This window comes from Lissotriton vulgaris, chromosome 5 (genome assembly GCF_964263255.1).
Source record: "Lissotriton vulgaris chromosome 5, aLisVul1.2, whole genome shotgun sequence".
Taxonomy (NCBI): Eukaryota; Metazoa; Chordata; class Amphibia; order Caudata; family Salamandridae; genus Lissotriton; species Lissotriton vulgaris.
In genome coordinates this window covers 1,702,259,148-1,702,274,697 of record NC_141693.1, presented here as the reverse complement: position 1 = coordinate 1,702,274,697, position 15,550 = coordinate 1,702,259,148, and the positions used below count along the sequence as shown (strand labels likewise).

At 48.0% G+C, this 15,550-nt stretch overlaps 1 protein-coding gene across 3 annotated transcripts in view; it reads left to right on the top strand.

Moving 5' to 3' along the window:
• The window catches only part of ACBD4 (acyl-CoA binding domain containing 4), a 256,696-nt gene extending 242,160 nt beyond the window's left edge, over positions 1-14,536 (top strand). For all 3 annotated transcript variants that reach the window (XM_086923872.1, XM_086923869.1, XM_086923870.1), the window contains one exon: positions 12,923-14,536. In XM_086923872.1, coding sequence (XP_086779998.1) covers positions 12,923-13,033 — 111 coding nt within the window. In that variant the 3' untranslated portion in view covers positions 13,034-14,536. The remainder of the gene's footprint in view (positions 1-12,922) is intronic.
• The last annotated feature ends 1,014 nt before the right edge of the window (positions 14,537-15,550 follow it).

Here is a 15,550-nt window from a genome sequence, read left to right as displayed (position 1 = left end):
AGGGGGGCTCTCAAGAAGTCCTGGGCATAAAGACATGGAGCAACCAGCTCTTCAGCACAGGGAAGACCTCCAGTCACCCAGGCAAGGCAGAGGGGTCCCAGCACAAAGTCCAACAGCAATCCAGGGGCTGGGCAGGGCCCAGGGAGGCAAGCCTTCCTCTGGGCCCCAGCAGCAGCACGCCCCTGGTAGATTCTAGTCAGGAAACAAGAACATTTTACAAGAGGTCACAGCCTCTTTTTATACACACAATTCCTTTGTCTAAAGGTGCAGGCAAGGGGCGAACCAGATACAACTGGTTCCTGAGCACTTTGTTTTGCTCAGCCCCTCTCTCTATTCACAGGATGGGTCAGGGACATCAGACACACCACAGGGGGTGGAGCCAGCATTGTGGGGGGAAATCCCAGCCCTATTCAGGTCCCAAGTGCACTCCTCCCCAGCCATCAACATGCAGTTCTCCCATTCACCACCGGGGCAGACCCATCCTTACTCCAGGAGCCTGGCACACCAGCCAGCCCCAGCCACTCACAAGCCATTACATTCACTGCACAGAATGGCCAACTTGTATAAGTGGCACTTCCACACTAGACACAATAACGTCGCACACATCATCGCGCAGCATTTAATCACACGAGTAAGCACATATTGGGCTTGCACTCCCCATGCATCAGGAATTACCATGGACACACACATTCCCCATGCATTCCTATGGGAGGGCAGGCCAAACTCACACACACACTCAGAGCGCACACACTTTACACTGCGCTACAGTGCTAAAGTGCGCAAAGACCAGAAGTCATTATAAGTATGAATAAAAGGCAAAAAGTTCAGGGGTGAACCTGCCAGAAGGGCCAAGTCCAACACAAGCCCCTTCCAACCAAAACGCGGGGCAGACCAATCACCACTGTGATGGACTTCCCTGCTTTGGGGGATAGAACACGGACGCGGGCCCGCACTGCAGGGACACCCTCCGGTTCTACGCCACAATGATCCATAAACAAGCACATTTAAAAAAAAATTCTGGCCCAACTAGGCTACCCCACTGGTACTTCTTAGTTGTCCACGGCTAGGACCAGGTCCTAGGCCACCCAGATACCACTGGTCCTTGCCAATCCACAGAGTGGGGGGTAGTAACCCCTGGCATACAATAGTCATTCTCCACCCTCCTTCTCAGTGTAGTTCCAAACTACCACTGATCCTTAAACCTAGGGTCCGCACCCTCAGGCTGACCAGAGGTCACGGGCAAGAATGCCCCACCCTACCTCTACTTCTGGGGTTGCGCACTCTCCCAGGAGAAGCACCCCCCAGAACACAACTCTCCCACCAGTTCGGGACGAAGCATGAGCGAATTTTGCGAATCTGGCGTTCGCGAATTTTGCGAATTTGCGAACGCGCAATCCGCAAAATCCACGCGAATTTGCGGATTTTTTTTGTGTTTGCAAGGATTTCTGCCAGTTCGCGAGGGTTTTGTACCAGTTCACAATTGCGAACTTACATGTCGTCTCGCAACGGTCGCGATTATGTTGTTTCTACGTCTGGTTCATCATCACAGGTTCCCAGCACCCTCTGTTTCACCCCTGCCACCCTCTGTTTCACCCATGCCACCCTCTTTTGCATCAATTCCACCCTCTGGTTCATCATCACTGTGGATTATGGGGGGAAAAAGCAAGCACACCAGCCCTGCTTCAACTGACATGAATTAATTTGGGGTTGATTTATTAATGTGTCACTGTTTTAAAATTCCAGTCTGGCACCTGCTTCCTTATCTGTAATTTGCTTTCTGTTGCAGTGCAATTTTTTTTTCCAGGACCTTTTATGGCCTACTTGTAGCTATTCTATGAGCCTGCTGTGAGGGTCAGAGCAGGGTCATACAATTGTTGCAATAGCAACTGAACTCTGGAGGGGCCCCAGTCAGGAAGCACGACAGGGAATGGTTACTAATGATGAGTTTGAACTTTTGAACCTGCTGAATGCTTTCACTTTTGCAAAACTCGTTTTTCTGCAGAACAGCATTACTGCAACTGTAATGCCCCAAACAAGCTTACTTGTGAAAGTTGATTTCTAATCCAAAAGTGATCCAAAGAAAGTCAAAAGGCCTCAAATCCAAAAAAGTGCAGGCAAACGTTAACCTGAGGAGTTATTCTGATAAAAATCATCATTTTCAGAAGGTCTATGCTGCTTGCTAGTGGATTTCTTGTGCAGAATTGCAATTTTTGTAATTTCGCGAGTGCAAGATTGTTGCTGCCTACATGTTCGCAATTGCGAACTTACACCGCACGCCGCAAAATTGTATCAACAAGAAAAAAAAATCCGCTGCGTGCAAATTTGCGGATTTTCGGTAAATTCGCGAGCGTTCGCGGATTGCGAATTTACCGAAAATCCGCAAAATTCGCGAGCGGAACGGATTTTCCGCCCATGCTAATTCGGGACGTTACTCCCATAGTAGCAGTGACGGCGGTCAGACCATGCCATGGAGGTGTACCGAGGCGTTGCACGTTGCAGTGCCTACAGGACACTAGGGTGATCATGACGGCGAGGTCACAGCTCCCTGAACTGGTCTACCATCTGGGATCCAAATTCACTGGATGCACAGGGGTCAGACTCCCTCTGACCCCCTTCCAGAGTTCTGCACCCTCCCACTGTAGAACAGGGTCCCTCCACTTAAGGTAGGCCCCACCTGCTCTCAGGGTAGTACCACAACACTCAGCCAAGGTCCCTAAAGATCCCTGCTAGGCCTGTACCACCCCTTCTGGGAAACACAGGGTCTCTTCACTTAAGATGAGCCACACCTGTGTTCACAAGGGTACACCTAGAAGACAAACCGGCCAGGATACTGGCTACATTCGCCCTGCCGTCCAGGACATGCAAACACCTGAACCTGGCTCCCCAACCTAGGGACGCTACCCTTTGGTTAAATGCCTGGTGCACCAGGACTTCCTTGAGGGAGACACTTAACTAATGTGTCGAGTCACAAGTCTGCCTGTTATCCAGGAAAGAATCTGGCATCACCATGGTCACTCCCCGGCGACACAACCCTTCTGGCTGGCCCCTGACCCACTGTTCTTCCACTGGGGAGCCTATCCCCCTCCCACCCCTCCATCTGGACTTCTGCACCCTCCCAACTGGAGCTGTACTGCCAGACAACAGAACTACTAGAGCCCTGCTTACAGGTGCTCCACGTTCTCTCCACCCTGGGAGATCCTCTTCAAATGGCCTCGGCCCGACCTGATGTTCCCTTAAGAAACAATCCAGGCCCGGAGACTGGGTTTTGGGCACCTGGAGACACGCAGTCCCACCCACTACTCCTCCTCAGAGACAGGACGTGGGCCCCTTCACAGGGACCTAGCTGGGCTACTCTGAACCTCTTCCACCACGCTGGGCTGTGAAACACCTCAGCCACTCCTTTTGGAATCACTCCACCTCTATGTCTCCCTCTTCCCAAAACCTTACCAACTCTAACATACTGTATGTAAACAGACCACAGAAATCAAAAGCAGGCTTTATTTTGGCAGACGTTCTCGAGAAAAGTTTAACACAAGGAACCTAGGTGTCTGAGTAAAAACAAGAGTACACAACAAGTATTCAGCAAGCTCCCCATCCCAGAGAACTCACACTCATTCCTTCAGCCAGCTCCATATCCCAGAGAACTCACACCACTTGTCCAATGCAACACAACATTCATCCACACAGACCGGCAAGGCAGTTTCTACCATCTCTGATTTCTCAACCTGACCACACGTGACACAGGTACCATTACTCCGGGAACGAGACTGGGAACGCATGCACTGGACACATTTTTGCTGTCACCACTGGATCCCACCTTACTGGTGAATCCAGAAAACTCATACTGCACTTAGGGATGATCTACCCTCCCGAGCTAGTGACACCTAACTCACAGTGCACAAGAAACACATTTCCAAAGAAATGACATTTAGAACAACTTAAAAACAATAATCCCGTTTCATGTGACTATCTAAAATGCAGAGTTTTGTAGTGGAGCCATTTGTCGCTGTGGTACTGCGCAAATACAAATTCGGATCCCTTCCGCTGCCACCAATGTTAGAAATGGTGATTTCCAGTTGGCTAAGGCTTGCGCAAAAGCCAGGCAGAAACCATCACTCTAGTCAGGGCAAGGGAGTTACACGCCAAAGATAACCCCTGCTCACCCTCTAGGTAACGTGACGCGAGCAGTAAGAATAATGCCGCAGGCAATGTAGGTTAAGTATTTCCGCACGCACCCCCAGTAACAACATCCCAGGCCCCCCACAAAAGGAACTCCACACAAGGTTATATAAAAATAGCCTTTGTATTATACCAAACACATTAGATAAAGAACACACACTTTACACTGTGCTATAGGCACGGGCAGAATTTACAGGGGATTATATACATGGGACAGGACCACATGGACCACTGTCCAGAATAAGCACTTTTAGAACTAGCCGTTGGTAGAATTAGCACTTTGTAGGAGTAACACTTTTAGAACATAGAACATATAATAACTGGCGGCGGGTACGGACCGTGCCTTCCGTTCTGGTGGCGCGGGACAATGCGTGGGTGATCTTGGCAGACCGGAGTGGGCGGGAGGCGGCCGGTACGCTACAAGCGTGCAGGCGTTTCTCACCTCCCCAAGGGGCTCCAGGCTTTTTCAGGCTGGGGCGACCCAAAGGTGTGCGGCTCAGAGGTGGAGGGGGAAGGGTGCGGGTGGCCCAGCGAAGCGGACGTGGCTCAGAGGAGAGCGGCGCATCTGGGGGCGGCCAGGCACGGGCTGCAAAGGGGGGCGAGCAAGGCACACTTCAGGCGGGGCTCCAGCGACACCTGGAGGTCAGACAAGTCCCGGCAACTTGTCAGGGAAGGCACTATAGAGTCCACTGGTCCTGGGACTCTGGTCAGGGGGGCGAGCTCAGTATCAAGCCCTTGGAGATAGTTTTAAGCACCAAATAGCAAATGTAGCACACAACCAGTAACCACTGGTAAAAGGTAAGTACCACTTTCGCAACTCTAACTACATTAGGAAAATATCACGCAGGAAACCATGAACTCACTAGCATAACTATACTAGGAAAAACAACCACCTAAGCATAAAAATACATTTAGGGGTATAGGCCAGAAACTTTACACATGATGCATAAAAACACATTCAGAGGTGTTAGAACACAGGGTGCGCAAAACATACTACAGACAGTACATTTCCTAACACCCCAAGCCATAGCGCATAAATCATAATAGCACATAAATCACATTAGCGCAAAAAACACATGTAGCACATAACTCACATCAAAGTGCAGGTTGCGCCACTGTGCCAAAACTTAAACGTAGCAGCTGCCCACTACTTGCTGGGCAGCTGGGGACAATAGCAAGGGGCCTAAAAGCTGCAGCTGGCACTAAGTGCTGCGCAGCTGGGGAAGGCCAAAGTAGGGATGAAGGAGTGCGACTCACTCCTGCGTCCAAAGTACATGTCCCTAGGAAGGAAATACCTAAACTGTGCAGCTGCCCAATACTTGCTGGGCAGCTGTGAAGCAAACTGCGACAGGGGCCCTCAATGGCCCATAGGAACTAATATGCCAATGTTAGAGCCACACGGGGCTCTTTAAAATAATAGTCAAAGCATTGAGGTGAACACGGGTCCCTCTGGTCCATTAAATACCCTGGTCAAATGTTGGAGCCCTCTAGGCTCTGGAAATAATGCGGGGGTTCGTTGGCTCTAGTCAATAAACCTGTGCTCCCTATGATCCATCTGGCTCTCAAAACTACTGGGGCTTCGGAGACACAGGGCTCTGTAAGGGAAACTTGCCCCTAATGGCTGGAGCAGCCCGCTGCCATCGGGCCGCTCTGGAAAATGGCTCTTCCATTGTGCCTGCAGAATTTGGGGGGCCAAAACAGGACTGATGAGCTGTTGGCCCCACGGGGGCTACTGAGAGGCTGAACAATGTTGGAGTGGCCCACTGCCAGACGGGGCGGCTCTGACTCTGCCTCTCCTTCGGCCGATGTCGCTCACCGGCTCTTGAGGCTGCCGGTCTCCTCCGGCGGGACGTCTATGGCGGCTGCGGGGCTCTCCCTCAGTCATGGGAGCCCAGCCCGCGTAGGCGCCAGTCTTCACCCGGCCCCCCGTCTCGGGACCGGGACTTTTGGAATGGAGCCAGTGGGGCTCTGTGAGGCTTCTCCCTGGCTGGGGAGGAGCAGAAGTGGAGCCCGCGAGGCTCCTGCTCGCATCGTTGCCCCACCCACAACCAGGCAGACGGCCGGACATCTTCTTCCGGGCTACGGCGGTGAGACTCGGGGGCATAAAATAAGGGGTGGGCACCCTCGGTGAAGAAAATTATGTAGAAGCGGGGCAGGCACCCGCGATCATGAAAAAATAAATCAAGTAGCGCCCATACTCTGGGTGGGTACCCGAACTATAAAGAAATAAAGGAGCGGGATGGCACCCGCGATAAAAATAATTAAATAAGCAGGGCAGGAGTAACGGGGGAATCCCTCCCCAGGGGATTCCCTCGCAAAGGGAACCACCAGGAAAAGGAGCACAGGGCTCCCAGGCGCCAGGGGGGCATAGAAACCCCAGTTCACCACAGCAACTGGAGAAAAGGGGGGCTCTCAAGAAGTCCTGGGCATAAAGACATGGAGCAACCAGCTCTTCAGCACAGGGAAGACCTCCAGTCACCCAGGCAAGGCAGAGGGGTCCCAGCACAAAGTCCAACAGCAATCCAGGGGCTGGGCAGGGCCCAGGGAGGCAAGCCTTCCTCTGGGCCCCAGCAGCAGCACGCCCCTGGTAGATTCTAGTCAGGAAACAAAAACATTTTACAAGAGGTCACAGCCTCTTTTTATACACACAATTCCTTTGTCTAAAGGTGCAGGCAAGGGGCGAACCAGATACAACTGGATCCTGAGCACTTGGTTTTGCTCATCCCCTCTCTCTATTCACAGGATGGGTCAGGGACATCAGACACACCACAGGGGGTGAAGCCAGCATTGTGGGGGGAAATCCCAGCCCTATTCAGGTCCCAGGTGCACTCCTCCCCAGCCATCAACATGCAGATCTCCCATTCACCCCCGGGGCAGACCCATCTTGACTCCAGGAGCCTGGCACACCAGCCAGCACCAGCCAATCACAAGCCAGCAGATTCACTGCACAGACAGGCCAACTTCTAGAAGTGGCAATTCCACACTAGACGCAATAACGCCGCACACATCATCGCGCAGCATTTAATCACACGAGTCCGCACAAACCAAACTCGAGCTTGCACTCTCCACGCATCAGGAATTACCATGGGCACACACGTTCCCCATGCATTCCTATGGGAGGGCAGGCCAATCTCACACACGCTCTCAGAGAGCGCACTCACTTTACACTGCGCCACAGTGCTAAAGTGCGCAAAGACCAGAAATCATTATAAGTATGTAACACTAAAAGGCAAAAAGTTCAGGGGTGAACCTGCCAGAAGGGCCAGTCCAACAGTTAACCATCAATTATACACATATTTAATGTGTGCTTTCATCTTTTAGGACATTAGACAATCATTACGTCTGCATCATTTACATAATCACTAACCTGTGTGTTATTTATCACTTTTTGCATACGTCCACCAAATGTTGGAAGAACACATTGTATTATATAAATCTGATTTTAAAGAAGCATAAAAGTCACAATTTAGAATTGAATACTCCGAACAAATGATTCAGCACTGTTCTCAAGATTTAAGCAACTGCTCTCGCGAACAATTCCTATATTACACAACAGTGAGCGCATTGTCAGTTATCCTCTCAATTTCCATTCCCTCCATTTTAGTGTGTAAAATTCCTCTTTTGAAGTATGGAGTGCTCATGTGTTGTATTGCGGAGATGCTTGGGTAGTATCTAGTTCGGTTTCCCTTGTTATCTATTTTTTTCTTTTGAAAAGCTTAAAGATGGGACACACCCGGATGGCTGATACACCATTTAGGGCGCAGGTGTCCCCGGGTACCCTCCGCATCGTTAGTTGGAATGTTCGCGGGACCCTAGACAAGATTAAACACGGGGCTATACTTCATCAGGCCAAACAGGCCGGGCCGATGTACTTCTGCTACAGGAAACCCATCTAATGGGCACAAAGGCGCCCTGCTTTCAGAGTTACAAGTTTCAGCAGGTCTTCCACTCTGGCTTTACGAGGGGCTCACGGGGGTGGCGATACTGATACACCGCAGGGTCCCCTACACACATGAAAAACAATGGACGGACACACAGGTGAGGTATGTGTTTCTTCAGGGTAGCATTGGGGAGGACCTCCTTGTATTGGGCAGCATATGTGCTCCCCCTGACGCGCTCTCTGGAACGATGTTATGGAGTTAGGCCAGGACAGATGGCGGGGCCGGAGAATAGTTGCCCTACGAAATTGCACTCTCTAGTGACAGGGCTTGATTGGGTGGATTTATGGCGGCACCCATCACGGGAATGCTCAGGAATTCACCTATCTATCTGCAGTCCATGACTCATACTCCAGAATTGACTATCTCTTTGTTCCTAGGGCCGCTGTGGGTAGGGTGGTATCTGTGGATATTCTGCCCGGGGGCCTGTCGGATCACTCCCCAGTGGTCCTTACTCTCCAGATAGCTCGAGGGCGACAACCGTTCAGGTGGCGTCTGTCTGTGTGGCATCTGCAGAATGACGACTACAAGGAGCACATGAGTGAAGCCATTGATCGCTATCTGACGGCTAACGTGGGGACTGTGTCCTGTACCGAGACATTATGGGAGCATTGAAACCTACACTGAGGAGGGTAGATATTTCCTGGTGCGCAGCAGCACGTAGGGGCGTAGGGAAGAGCTGCTACGAGTGGAGGCAGGAATAGTGGCACTCGAACATAGGAGCTTGGAGGTGGAGGGAAGCCAAGCTAGGCGGCAATTGTTGATGGCCCAGCAGAACTACCCGGCCCTTCTGATGGACAAGGCACGCCACGCCTGGCTGGCGACGCATATCAGAGTTTACCAATGAGGCGACAAGTCCAGCAAGATACTGCATCGGCTTTGTCAGGGAACCTTCCATGCCCAGTCCCTACTGAGAGTTCTGGACCCGGCAGGAGAACTGATAACTGACCCCTCGGCTATTGCAGAAAGTTTCGCTACATACTATGCAGATCTTTATACTCGGATGAGGTGCGGGAGCAGTTGGTACTACCACTGACAGATGACGAATTAGGAACGGCCCTCGGAGAACTCAACCCTGGTAAGGCGCCAGGACACAATGGGTTCCCTAGTGAATTTTTTAGACACTTTTTTATACAATTGGCCCCTCACTTCCGGCCGGTGGTGGAGGAAGCTCGGGAACGGGGCTTTCTTCCTCCAGACTGGAGGCATGCAGAGGTGGTAGTATTCCATAAACCGGGCCGGCCTCCATAGCAACATGCTTCCTATCGTCCAAATCCCCTATTAAATGTGGAGGCGAAGGCCCTGGCCAAGGCATTGTCCAATCGCCTCATGCCCCACATTTCCGTACTGGTGCACTCTGATCAGGCTGGGTTCATGCCCCAGAGGGCGACCAGACACAATATCAGACATGCGCATGTGGCCCTAGCGGGCATCAGGCAATTGGGAGAACCAGCTGCACTTCTATTAGCTGATATGGACAGGGCGTTTGACTCTCTAAGCTGGGTATACCTTTTTTCCCTGCTGCGATGGCTCAGCTTTGGCCCTCACTTTCTTTCATACCTAACGTTATTATACACAGATCTAACAGCGTTGGTGCGAGTGGCGCGGGGGCGCTCTCATTCTCCTTCTCTATAGGGTGGGGTACACAGCAGGGCTGCCCCCTGTCCCCATATCTATTTGCAATAGCCATGGAGCCCTTGGCTGTATGGGTGCGCGTTGACGCACAGATCCGGGGATTTGAATGGGCACCGGGTCAATCTGATAGGCTAGCATTATATGCAGATGATGTTCTTTTCTTTCTTACAGCTGTGGACAGGATACAATGTCTTTGTATGGCAGGTCGGCGATATATAAGATGGTGGCACTTCCCCGGTTCCTCTATCAGCTACAGAATCACCCATAATAGATTGTGCCCCGATGGTTCAGACAGGTGAATGCAGCACTTGGACTGTTCCTGTGGGAGGGGGAAGGGTTCGGGTGGCTTTATGCACATGCTTCCTGTCCACCTACTGTGGAGGGGCTAGCTTCCTCTGATGTTCTTTCATACTATTAAGCCTCACACCTATTGGTTCTCAAGGAGTGGTGGTATGGCGACAGGGAAGATCCGGAGTATGCAGTCGAGGGGCAGCTCATGGGACATCATTCCCTACATACCATACTATATTCGGCACAGCTGCAGGGGTTGCTGTCATCGGTAACGAGGGTAGTGTTTCTGATCTGGAGGCAGGCACTGCGACGAATGGGGTGGTGAAACACTCTGACCCCGGAAACGCCACTATGGGGCAACGGGCGATTGCCGCGGTTGGCGGCCTTACAGGGATTTCAGGGATGGGATGCGATAGGGATCTCGGTCCTTGGCGATGGCACGAGGGTCCAGACGCTCAAATCCTCCCAGGACCTACAGAAAGAATTCCTTATGCCACGATCCCAGTTTTATCGCTATCTTCAATTTCGACACGCCCTGTGCCCTGCTTTAGAGGGTTTGGAGTCGTTCCCGGAATTTAGCCCGCTGGAAGCCAAGGTTTTCATGGGAGACCTAGGGGACCGGAAATTTTCAGAATCAATCAATCCCTGGTTACTCCTTGCTCCCCCACACTTCAGAGAGGGATGTGGGCACCCTGGAGAAGGAGGACTGGACAGAGGCCTTAGCAGCCGCGCAAGGGACGGCAATAGCGATGCGTCTTCGCCTAGTTCAAATATTTGCACTAGGTATATTTAACCCGAGAGCGCCTGTGGAAGGCAGGGCTGATCACCTCCTGGGTGCGTCTTCACTGTAGTCGAGAGGAGGGCACATTTAGCCACACAGTTTGGTGCTGTTCATCTCTTGATCGCTTTTGGAGAGGGGCATTTGCCTGCCTCTCAAAGGTTTTGGGGTGGGAGTTCCTCCGTATGCCTCAGCTGGCCCTACTTCATGTTTTGGAGGGAATAGGAGGCAACATCTATAAACGTCACCTTATGCAGTTGGGGTTCACATTGGCGAAAAGACACATTGCCAGGGCATGGAAGGCGCCAAGGGCCCCGTGGTTGGCCGCATGGAAGAATGGGCTTGATTTCTGTATGGGGCTAGAACAACCTATTTTTGTTGTTAGGGGGTGACCCTGCAAGCACTACAAGATTTGGAAACGGTGAGCGGATTATCAGGGATTGTTGTTAGACCCGCCTTCGAGGACAGAGGTGCATCCATTGGGATAACACATATGTATATCTTCATACTGTTGGGACATACTATGGGTAGGCTAGGAGGGGCTTCCTCATCCTGTTATATTTCCATGGGGTGGACAAGACAATGCGGACCTTGTGCGATCAGGGGTTGGGTGGGGGTGGGAGGTGTTGTTGGTATGTGTTTGGTTTTTGTGGGTAAAAGTCAAAGTCATTATAATTGTATAGTTGGATTGTGCAGTTGTCTCTGCAGATCCCTGCAATATATGTGCAACTTGACGAATACAAATTTGTTTTAAAAAAAAGTGTTTTCTTTTTTTTTTTTTTTTACAAGATTTATTTTTTATAGACTTGCTCTGAACTCCTGCTCTTGGGCAGATGTATTCAGTGTTTATACATTCTGTGACAAATATCTTCAGGAAGCGAAACCTCCTTTACAACAAGGTTTTTACCTCGTTGTGCCTTTACCACGCATTTTTTAGCATGCATATTTTTCCCACGTGTATGACTTTCCAACCAATGCCTTTACCATGCATTTAAGGTAAGTTGGGGAGTTAGGGGGTCTCCCCCAAAAAATATGTTGTTTTTATATATAAAAAGAATGCATGGTAAACAATGCGTGGACAAGGCATGCAATATTTTTCTGTGCGTTGTACCGTCTTCCAACCCTCAAGGCAGAACTAAGATTACAAGTAAATAACTTTTCTTTGTTACAGGAAGAAAAGTAGGATTATTTTTGAAAATTTGTCTCCTTCCTTGTCCTGTTGCCAAGCCCATCAGAATTGTTTTCCAAAGCCCCGATCTGCCAGAAAGTGAAACGCTAACCTCTTAGTGCAGAACTTGGCTGCATTCTTTCACAAATGTCTTCACTTACTAGTGAAAGTACTGTATATCTTCCACATAACTCCCATTATAACATAATTGGCGAATTGGAGATAAACTGTGCTTATTTCAGATATGCTCTCTTTAATCAGTTTATATTTCCGAGATCTAAACTTGGATTATTTGTGGAGACGGTGTTGCGCAATGCGAATCTTTATCGTGAGGAGAATGTAGGCTACATTGAAGGTCAAGTGACTTTAAGCTTTTCTCATTAACTTTAATCATTAATGTCATAACTTTATTCTGCGTGGTCACTGTGACTTCTCTGAATTGCTCCTTGTTTAGACATAGGGCTACAAAGCCTCTAGTCATTTAATAACCCCACTGAATCCAACCCCTTAGGTCATTAATGATCATTAATCATTATCATCATGTATTGTTTTCTTCCCTGTACACAAAATGATAGTGTTGTCAGTCTCCTTTTTGTCAGTAGATCTAAATGAACAAGAACCACCACTGGCGTGTTAGTAAATAGAAACAGTGCCAATGGGTTAGGAAGAGGGGTTTAGGAATGATAAATGATAGTGTTTGGATGCTATGTCTCACTGACCTGAGAAGATCTGCTGCACCTTCGGAGCAGTCTGAGAAGTTTGCACTGCTGTGAACGACTTTTGTTCCCACTACCCTCTGCCAAAAGCTCTATGTTACGTAATCAGCCAAGGATTCACTCCTTTGTGGTGCAATAGAGTAAAACTTTAATTATTACATTGGTTTAGTGCCTGATGTCTCACTGATTGCCTGACTATTATGTTTTTATCCCACAGAAGCAGTGGTGGCATTCATTGGAGGTCTCACGTCCAACTCTACTGTTTCTAGTCATATGGCCTTTTTTCGTTCAATGGTTGGTCCATAAGTATCAAACCAGAAAAAGGTGACTTTTAATGTTTTAATTTCCAATGATGAAAAACATTGCAGCGATGAGTTTAGACTCAACAAAAAGACTGGGAACTGTTTTGTACATCGCTTATGAACTAAATACTAAGTGAAGATTTGACCATCGTAAGCCTTCTTTTAATGCAACACCTTCTACTATGTGGTGCACAAGCTGTATGACCCATCTGGAGGCTAGCTGCACTAATCTGTAAAGATGAATGGAAATTGTGAAGGAATAAGTAATGTGAACAAGAGAAAACTAGTTGAACGATTTACACCTCCTAAATAGGTAAACATAAATTGACTGTGTGTGTGTCACATTGCTTTTCTGAATACACCAAAATATGGCATCCTAATAACCTCATAGTGTGTTATATACTCTTAGTTAGTGTTAGTCGCCGCATACATTACAATTGGATGTTTTTTCTACCACTGCTGTACATGTTAGACTTCAACAGAATCATGTGCCTAAATCTTTTCACGTTCCAGACGCACAATATGGCTTGGATAAATTCATACTTTGAAGAGTGAAGCGCCAAAGATTTGTTTTACACATTGACAAATCTAAAAGCATAATGTTTTGAAAGTTCCTTGCAGCCAGCTTTTGATTTTTGCAATTCAAATCTATTACACTGTCTCTGCACCTGGCATGACATGATTGAAGAGAAGCTTACCCCAATGCAGGGTATTATATCTTCCTTCGCATTGTTCACAGATCCATCACTAGACTCAGGATTAATTGAAGTCTGCATGCTGTGAGTATCGTGAGCGTGTGATGTGCGATTGCATGTTCTGATTTTTTATTTACTTTGCACGGGAGTGCTAGCAGGCTCACTAAAAAAGGCCTATATTAAATCTTACAACCTTGAAAGTTAACTGGTGCATCTTAATTATAATAACAAAGTAATTTATTAAGCACCTAGTTACTTCTAAGTGTCCCAGCGCTGAGGTTCTGCTCCTAACACACATCCAGCTCCAACCAAAACAGCCTCAATCTGATCGATCTGAATAACCAAGTTTTACATTTTTTATGGAAGGATAGTTCAGCGTTTCTGTCTGGGAGAGATTTCTACATCTTGGGTGCTACAAAGGTAAAAGAGCATCCCCCGATGCAGACTCTTTTTACAATAGAAATGCAGCCTTGGAGGTTGATTATTCTTGAATGATGTCTCTTCTGAACAGTACCTCCATCGACTACAGTACAGAAACGAGAGTCCTGATCTCGTCTGAGATACCACTTCACCCTCTGAGCTTTGCCTACGGAAGCCCTGGCAGATGGAATGCCGTTTTACAGCACATCACTGCGCGCACTTCACACTGGACCATTTACCAAACTAGGACAATACACGACCACAAAGCTTTCTTATTCTAGGACTGGTCATCATTGTATAATACTGCCATGTTCTGTACGAATCTCCTTCATGAAAATTCTGCACTGCACTTCGTCCATTTTGGCAAAGCACTGTTGAAACTTTGCAATGAACTATAAATAATATTGGTTGAAAGTGTCTGTCCAGTGTTCTTTGTTTGAAGGACAGGTAGTTGTTCTTGGATAACGCCTAGTGTTCATCTAGAAAACCTGAAGAGTAAAATGGTGAGATGAGAAGTTTTAAATGAGTGTTCCATAATCTCTTGTGAGAATGTAGACTGTCCGGCCACTTCTATGACCACATCATGTCAGCAGCAGCCGTGGCTTATTTCTGAACTACTGTCATTTGTTCTCTGCAATAAGTGTCTATTATTTTAAAAAACAAAAATGAGTCTTGTTGAAGTGTAAGAGAATTCTAAGTCCTTTGGAAATATCACAGGTGTGCCACCATAGGTCCAGAAGGGTTAAATCCATGTCAGAGTTTAAGGATAACGACTGACTATATGCATGAAATCCGTTTAGATTCAAAGGATATGCTGAAAATGTGGCCTGCATCTGAGCCTCAATATTGGAGACCCCTAATATAAGGAAACAGACACATCCAATCTTTGCAATGTGATGGAGCAGATACCTATACAGAAAACGTATAGATTTTTGCAAAGTCTTTTGCTGCTTTTGGTAGGAACAAGCTGATTCAGCTTTCTTTTATTTTAAGTTATCTGTTTCTTAAGTTAGGTTAATGATAATCACTCACGCAGGTATCCTATTTATTTTGTTCTGTCCTTTTCTGTAATAAATGTTTGTTATAAGAACATCAATATTGTACCTTTCATCCTGCATCTAAGGAGCATCAAAATGTTAATTATATGGTTATCATTGGGCAATACTGTGTCTATGAGTCTAAATGTATTGCAATGGAGTAAGTAGGAGAGGATTAAGGTGAAGTGAGATCTATAGCATTTGGAAATAGTGAGCAACGGTTTATAAAAACATTCAGTCAAAGGAATAAAAGAGGCTTAGCAGCAGAGAAATGCGGAAAAGTTTAAATCTTAATACTGTACAGTTGAAAATGGCATATGTGGGCAACCAATGAAATGTGCTTTTGTAAAGAAAAGTGACTAAACCAGAACAGGTGCTGCCATATTACAAA